At 29.8% G+C, this 9158-nt stretch overlaps 1 protein-coding gene across 1 annotated transcript in view; it reads right to left on the bottom strand.

Annotated features, from left to right (window-relative positions):
- Window positions 1–9158, bottom strand: part of LOC106471128 (ubiquitin-like modifier-activating enzyme 1) — a 79645-nt gene that overhangs the window by 33382 nt on the left and 37105 nt on the right. Inside the window, exons 4-6 of the mRNA XM_013931716.2 lie at window positions 4816–4984; window positions 3998–4132; window positions 2275–2381 (exon numbers count right to left, since the gene is read on the bottom strand). Coding sequence (XP_013787170.1) covers window positions 2275–2381; window positions 3998–4132; window positions 4816–4984 — 411 coding nt within the window. The remainder of the gene's footprint in view (window positions 1–2274; window positions 2382–3997; window positions 4133–4815; window positions 4985–9158) is intronic.

Raw genomic sequence — 9158 nt, 5'->3', positions numbered from 1 at the left:
GTATATTGTTATGAGCTTAAAGCTACTTAGGATAAACTAATGAAGTTTCATGTTACAATTTGAAGTCATTCTAGAAAGAAAAAAAAAACGATTAATTTTGATTTTTTTTGGTTGTCATGAGGTCGGTCAAATTGACCGATCCCATTTTGAGTTAGGGTAGACAAAATAACAAACTATAAGAATTTAGTGGAAAAAAAAAACGTTTGAAATGCATTTAGGAGGTTTTAGGGATTATATATAGGAAATTTGAGATTTTTGAGATGACAATAAGTAATTTTAATTTTAACATGAAAATCACTTTGCACACAGAATATTCAAAACAAATACTCAATATATTCTGGGACAAATCTTTATTTTAGTTTATTAAAAATACTCCACTAAAAAATATGATTTTTTGTAGGTGAAAGACTTGTAATATTAACTGAAAGACGGCCAAATTTTGTGAAGATATACACACTATATTGAAAGTTAGAAGTATTAAATCTATAAAGACTTTAAACAAATACAAAGAGGTCACATGGTCAATCAAATTGACCTGAGCCAGTGCTGAGAAAGTTAAAGTCATTATAATTTTGTATCTACTGACTTTTAATATAGTGTGTATATCTTAACAAAATTTGGCAGACTTTCAGTCTCAGCAATTTTTCATGTTGAGATTAAAAATACCTTTCTTCATTAAAAAAATCTCAAATTTCATTTGTGTAATCTCTAAAACCTCCTAAATACATTTCAAATGTTTCTTTTCAGTTAAACTTTATATTTTCTGTTATTTTCTCTACCCTAACTCAATAGAAAGTTATTCAATTCCACCAGCATTGTAATAACCACCAAAAATAAATAAATAAAATCTAAATTAACTTTTTTTTTTCCTTCTGGAATGACTTCATATTGTAACAAGAAACTACATTCATTTATCCTAAGTAGCTTTAAACTTGTAACACTATACATCTATATCCTTAATTTCATTGCCCTTTGAACTGTGTCTAACTACTATTCACCCCCATTATAAGTTGTAAATCACGTTGGGAACGTGGAGCTCATGTTACACTATCAAATTACAAGCTCCTCTGAGTTGCTAGCATGCATCCCTTGTGAAACATTTTTATTATATTATAGATATTTATTTTACCTAATCTAGCTTTAACTAACTTAAAGATATTACTATTTTTACATTTTAGTTACTTTTATAGTAATAAATAAAGAATACACATGAGAAACAAGAAATAAAATACTTACCTTGACCCTCTTTTTTTTTCTTTTTAATACAAATGGTAGTAGTGCACTAAATAATTTTCATTTAATTAAATAAGGCACCAAAGAACATTGAATAATAACATGCAAAAAGCAGACAACGCCCCAAAATCATCACAATTTTTCTGGCTTTCTAAGTTAGTGGCAAGAGCTGTTACAAATTCATCCAAGTTTGTTGATATATTTCCCGTGGGAATGAAGCTTGTACTAACGAAGAAATTGAAAATTCTCTGTTCAGAAAACACTGCAATGTTATATGTCATTTGAAAGATGAAAACCTGGGCTTTCTATTGGTTATAGATAATACAGATTTAAACGTGAAAGAGAACAATCAACAAATCCTGAAAGAGAGGATATGACATTTTTCTATTTGATGGCTCTGTAACCAAACGAAATTGAAGGTTATAAAAATTATGCTTTGTCTAAGCAATGATTATTTTGTATTGAAAATTTTTCATTAAATTTTGTACTTACTGGAGGGGTGGTGAATAAATTAGAGAAGAGGGGATTGCCCAGAGAATTCAGGATTTTTTTTTAAATATTGCCTTATAAAATAAAACTTGAAACTTATGTACTACTAAAATATGGATTATTAGCTATGAATGTATGCTATAATAATTAGTAAAACATAAATAAAATCAAGTTTAATTAAATTTTCAATGTAAATCACTATATATATACCTCATTAAATGTACAGTAGATGCCACTGTAGATAGGGTTAAAGCTGATAAATAAAGGACTTTCACTTTATTGTTTGGGTGAATTTAGAATATCTGTTTTTACAATACTGATAAAAATAAAAACGTTATAAAAAGCACTGTATTTTATGCTTCATAATTACACAAATCCATTCAAAAAAGCTTACATAATGAATTAAAAAGGTCATATTTTGATATAAAAAAAATAGGTAGAAGACATTGGGCATGATTCAGTTATTTATAAAATAATAGCAATATACAAAGACATGATATAATATGTTAACAGTTTAGTATTTCTTTGCATATTTATAAATTATACCCCTACCCAAAGAGACCTCTGGTGTCAGCTACAATAAGACCAATATTTTCTGAATGAGTATAATCTCCAATCCTAAGCTGTTCTTCGAGTGGTGTGTCTGTTAAAACAACAACCTGAAAACACACAAAAAAAGTATCTTACAACACATTTTTCTTTGCGAGGTTTCAGCTGTAAGAATACATCCTGAAACTACTAAAGCAAAATGTTTATCTAATAGTTCAACTAAACATATCTAATGTAACAAGACTAACTATATATATAGTTTTTAGCTGTAAGAATACATCCTGAAACTACTAAAGCAAAATGTTTGTTTATCTAATAGTTCAACTAAACATACCTAATGTAACAAGACTAACTATATATATGATGTAATACAATGACAGTTTTTGCTTATGAAAAAAAAACACGCTATAAGCCTACATATAGTAATTGTGCTTCATTCACGTCTCCAATGATGAGTTTAACTCTTTCCACTTTATTATTCTTGTTTTTTTGGAGATGGCACATGATAATATTAAATCTTAAAAAATTCTGTCTGATTCCCCTCCCAATTCACTAACTGAAGTGTTCAAGTTTTTAATGAATATTTATTTGATAAAAAATTATAAAAAATTAAAATGCAGACAAAACTTGTAAATGTGTTAAAAACAGCTGCAATTCTGCCTTACATAATTGTAAATTTCAATGATGTTAGCTAATACATGACAAGCCTTTCTTAACATCATCTTTCTATAATCTAACTATATCATGGTTTTATTCTCTCTTTCTTCTTTGCTATGTAAGAGTTAATGAAGTAATTTTAGAAGATGCTTTCTTTTTCCTTTACAAAAACTCCTGTTGATAATTTGAAACTAAGTCTTACAGTGGACTTTATCCCACAATTAACTTAAGAGATAGGTAGGTTTTTTTAAAATGGTTTGTTGCATAAAACCAGCACAGCAATAGCTTTTATTAATAAGATACAGTAGGGTAAATACTATTGTTTTATGACAGATATAACTGAAGTGGGTAAGCACATGACACCATAAAACTTGTGACTGTATTATAGATAGTGTGCACGTGTGAAACCCAACATCAAGGTCAACAGTTACTAATGTTTTGTGCTAAAGCATAGTATATATCTGTCACAGTGGTTTCATTATAAACTATTAAATAACTATAAAAAATTCTAAGTCACAATTACAAACACTCAGTGCTAACCATGCTTTGTAATAAGTGTTCATGTTTCAGATATGATGACATTTATGAATTATTAAATTTTATAAATAAAAAATAGTAAAATGTCAATGGACAGGAAAGGGTTCAGACAAGTTTTAATATCAATTTTTAGATTGAATTTATTATACAAAATTTCTGTTTATTTTGTTAGAAGGGTCTAGTAGTAAAACAATCTTCAAATCTTTCTTAAAGAACATGTAAAGATACCTTTCATACCTAGTTGCTGAACTACTTAAAACGTATGGTGATAGCCATTTGAAGATCCAAATCATTCCACTGAATGATTTATTACTGTATGTAAAACTGATGAACTTTCATCAGTATCAAATGCTTCTTTTTTCTTTTTTAAGCAATGCACAGCACACATATCTTTAAAATGTTTTCCCAAAAAATGCAAAGACTGAGGGTCTATGGTCAGATTACAGTTGAATCACACACTTTCCAGTTTAAGCGGTAATTAAGAAAAGTTTTCAAATATTCATCATAACAAATTTGAAACAAAAGTTCCTACCCTGAAATTCTTTAGAAAATCTTCAGTGAGTTTTCCCGTGTAGGCATTGACTTTCACGTATGTATTTAATTCTTGCAGCTGCTGTAGACAAGTTTCTGCTCTATTTTTTCCAACATCAGCTTTTTTGAAGTAAAACTATAATCAAAATTTATTGTTAATTATAGACAGTGAATTACAATCATGTGTTTAAAACATCACTTTTAAACTTCATTAAGAAAAGAAATCACAAAGTCAATTTTCCGTGTTCATCACTGAAATTCGTTAAGTACCAAATAAGCATATATTTCAACTTTTCTGAAAAAGTGAATTTGCAGAAAATACTGGTTTTCATAAATTAAACGTAATTAATTTCTTTAGTCATTCTAACAACAAATTTATTTCAGATTGAATATAATTTAAAAATTCATTTTAAACCCAATTAACAAAATTTCCTGAAACAAATAGTTACTCATCTTTGGTTTTTGTTTGTTTTTCTGAAACTGAATATTAAAATATCCACTCACAACTACTGAAATGTTCTGGAAAAATAATGTAAATCTTTCAAGCATAGAGTAGTAACATTCAATTCATGATATGCAGCTATTCTAACTTCCTTGCTAATTCTAAATATGCTTAGTTGGCCAAACTACATAATTACTAATTTTATTTATATATTTTTAGAAATAAGTATATACATGAATGCATTCACACACATATAATAACACGGAAGTAAAATAATATTGGCATATTTCTAATTTGTTCAGCCTACTTTACACACAAAGTATCAGTTTTTTCTATCTAACTTATAAATGGTTACAACATCACATTTAAGTCTGTACCTGAGAAGAGAGATCGTTTAATTCACACAAACTATCATCATGAACTGTGACCGACTTTACTCCTCCCAAGATGATGTTTTTTGCTATCTCCACCCCCAGACCACCCATGCCTGATATCAGGACATCTGCGGAGGCCATGCGCCGCATGGCATCATGCCCCAGCACATAGCTAAAGAGAAATAAACTGGTTACAATTTCATGTATATATATAAAAGAAAAATCGACAATAGATAATACTGTGTCTTCATGACTGAAAAAAATACAAATCCACAAGTGACTTAGTTAATAAAAAAAAAATAAAAAAGATATTGATAGGAAACAAACAATAACCTATTTTTATATTTTGGTAAATCAGATTTTAGTGAACAATTTACTGTTGCTTCTGACTAACATCAGAATTAAAAGTAAGGCTGCAACTACACCAATTGATATGATGTACTTATGCAGTGTAAAACCTTCCAAAGTCAAGAAGGTATTAGAAAATCAACAATCTTAATGAATGATTTTTGTAAATTATGAACAATGCATAAATATTAAAATAAGTAACAAAAGCCTTTATTTCAAACCTTGAATTTATGGTACATGACGGACATACATATAAAAATGTAGAGCTTATTAACATACATTCTAAAATAATTCTGAAAGTTTATAAAAACACAGAATTTAGTAATCTATTACCAACAGACTTCAGTATTCAAGAAACTTCAAAAAGTATGCATACCTTTTAATGTGAATATAACTACTGTTTCACAAAAACCATATTTTTCACTTATTACAGTAACCTTAAAATATGTTTGAATGAATGCAAAACAAGCAAATGGCACAGATGACATTTATTGTTCAGAAGACCAAATCTGGCTTTTAGGTTGCATGTAAAAATTTTCAAAGACATTTGCCAACTTTAACCTAAGATGGCTAAAGAACTTAGTTTCTAGACAGCAAGTCTGGCCAAACTCTTAAGATTAACATATAAGAACAAACATTTGAAGCTGAGACGATGACTTGCTATTTATTCAGTTCTCTTATCAGTGAATGTGGTAACGATCCCTATGTAGGGATGGGTCTAGTTAAATATGGTGGCCTATACATTGTGTACAGTAGCAGGTACACCAAGACTTTGACAAAATCCAGCCAAAGTGATAAAGACCTTCACTAATTAAGTACAAAACTGCCTCTAAAGTTCAGCTATCCTTTCTCAACATCTAGAAAATGGGCCACAAAAACACTGATTTTCTCCTTCTCCAACAGCTGTAACTCATAAACCACAGTGTGCCAACAACCAGTCTGCACACCAAAACACTTCACTACTCTCTAGTATGTGCCTTTTCATACCTAGAGTAGCAAGTGATCCATGATAGACAGCCCAAAGCGCTAATTACGGTATCTGATCAGTAAGCCATTATGTGCATTATACAGAAATAGATAAATCTACTGAATACTTCTTACCACACCATGCAGTATTCAGGCCATGACTTATTTTGCTTCAAGAAGTAACATCTATGGATTATATTATGGCTCCCTATTGAATGAAACTGAATAAGTTGGTGAAATGGTGCCTTCCACCTAGGAGCTACAGCCCCACTGGAAACAAAGACTTCAACTTGTAGGAATAGGTAATGCAGATCTTCTGCCAATCCCAAATGATCTCTAGTTTCTGATCTTTTTCCATCCCAACAATTTTAGGATAAAATTTTTGGTTACTAGTTTAGATCATTAGCTTATCGTTCTTTTGATGAACATGTGTATGGTAATGATGAGTTAAATTTTTTAAGTTTCTCTTTTAAAAAAGTATTTCATATAAAAATTTAACTAGTGATCTTCATAGATCAAATGGCTTTTTTCCATCTTGCAAGGTTACACAGAGTACTAAAATTATACTACCAAACATGCCTGAGGCACGTAAAAAAAATTGGCATAGCTTGTGAGGGAATCCTCAATAGTTGCAGAACTTGAAATTCTTTTAGGCAAATACATCAATCGAGGGGGTCTGACCTCCTGCGTACAAAACTGTAATTAGATCTTAAATTGGTCAAGAGATTATGGAGCTATGAGCTAAATGTTTGTACATAAAAAAAAAAAAAAAATAAGCCACAGAATTTGAAATTCTTTTAGGCAGGATTAGAGTAAATTAATCTATGATACATTTTTCTTCCTTTATATTAGCTATATTTTTTGTGTGCCAGCAATGCCAAGCATGGGGCTCACGTATACCTGATTCGATTTTATTACACATCACGATCTCTACCAATCTAACCTCAAATTGAAATTCTTTTAGGTAGCATTAGAGTAAATTAATCAAGAGACCTTGGGTATGGTCAAATATATCAATCAAAATTGTTTGACCTCCTGAGTACAAAACTGTAATTAGCTCTCAAATCCTTCAAAAGATTGAGCTATGAGCTAAAAATAGCTCATATGCTCAAGTTGGGTGCCTAAGAATATTTAGTGCCTATTATTACAGATTTAACTACTGTTTCATGACTCACAGCAGTTTATGTATTTCAGAAGTGCTTATGTGCACTTTGTTTCTTGTGTTGTTATTGGTGAAAGATGCTCTATGGAATGGATGATACCAGAGACACATATCCAAAAGCCATACAAGTTTGTTAATATGCTGCAATTCATTAGGCCATGCTTCCCAATATAATAAAACCAAGATTATCCAATTAGACTACACGTTTTCTTACTATCTGTTCTCTACTGGATTTTAACTTTGTAAGGTAAAGCTATAATAATTAAAAGTTTTTATACTACAGAATAAATTGATGTTAACTTATTCAACTTTTTACTTAGTTCCTTTAGGACTACATGGTCAAGATCAATTAATCCAAAATACTAGATTTTTTTCATTGTTTAACCAAATTTTCAGTACTTTTTTCATAAAAAAATGTTTACAAAATTTGAAAGTCTAATCAGATAACATAAGTATTACTGTGTTAACTTCTCCATTCTGGCTACTGTAATATTTTATTTTTACAATGATAGTATGATACAGTACTTTTTAAAATTTATTCTTAATTATTCCTAATGGTTTTCAAACTTTGTAAGATAAAGTTATAGTCAAATTTTATTTTTCTAAACAAACTGAGATTATCTCAAGTTTTATGTTGTTTGATTTTAATATTAGGCTACTTAAATAACATCCAAAACACAGGGAATTTCTTTGGCCTGACTTTAGCTGTTCAATTGCATGGTTGGTTGCTATGTGTTTCAGTAGAATAGAAGATATAAATATAGTACTTGTGGTTACAAAGTTGTAAAGAAGCTTATAAACATTAGTACTAACTTCTGATCAAAGCAAGCTACCTACAGGAATTAGAACAACCAAAAAATTGTATACCTATAAAGCACATAGCTAATTAAACAAGATGTTCAAACTGCAATAGTTACAACAATTAGAATGATTGTTTTTTCAAGTTGGATATCCTTGTCTTTAACAATATTTTTGGCCCTAAAGCCACATGAATAAATACCTTGTCTGGAATAACAGCCTGGAAGAGTATACACAGCATTATTAGAACATATGACTGTTAAAGTTCATGAATTTTTTTTAATGCTCAACAATGCACAAGCTTAAGATATAGCTTTAGTGACCATGATAGTGTAGTATTCCTGTTATTAACATGAAACAAAATAAAAAACATTCATTGATATTTATCAACTTATTCCAACTTAACACTTAAAACAGAATGAAAATCCAAACCAACAACAACTTGCATACCAATTAAAAAATGGGTTAGCTCAAGAAGTTAAAGCTGCATTTCAACTGGAAGACCTTTCCTTAAAGTGGCAGTTCAGAAGTCACTGGTATCACCACAAGCACAAAACTGGACAATTTAAAGTAAGGTGAAGTGTTTGTTTTTACCATTTCACATTTCTGACACGTAAAAGTTTATGTTGAACACAAAGTTCAATACTTTAAGTCTGACTGGGCATGTTAAGATTTTGAGAATTTTCTACTGAAAAGTTGGAGATCTAAGCTATATATAACTCTTGTTCAGTAACATTGCTATTGGGATTCAATACTATAAACATATTATAAAATGTCCATATGCAACCTCATTGACTTTTTTTTTTTCATTCTTTCTTTTCTTGTTATTATACGTGCCAATTTAAATCCACATGTATATCTCTACTTATGTCTACGATAGCCTACTTAGGTCTTGGTTCCAACTTGTCCAAGGTATGAAAACTCCAGGACAGGAATCTGAGTATAATAATGTTAGGTTTTTGATGTGAATACACATGGCACCTAAAATACTTTGATGAATATGCTTGAATAGAACTTTAAAAAAAAAAAAAAAAAAAGGGGGGGGGTTTTTTTTTTTTTTTTTTTTTTAAAG

This window comes from Limulus polyphemus, unplaced genomic scaffold (assembly GCF_000517525.1).
Source record: "Limulus polyphemus unplaced genomic scaffold, Limulus_polyphemus-2.1.2 Scaffold4424, whole genome shotgun sequence".
NCBI classification, from domain to species: domain Eukaryota; kingdom Metazoa; phylum Arthropoda; class Merostomata; order Xiphosura; family Limulidae; genus Limulus; species Limulus polyphemus.
The sequence above is the reverse complement of the archived record's forward strand: the minus strand, read 5'-3'. Positions and strand labels throughout refer to the sequence as shown.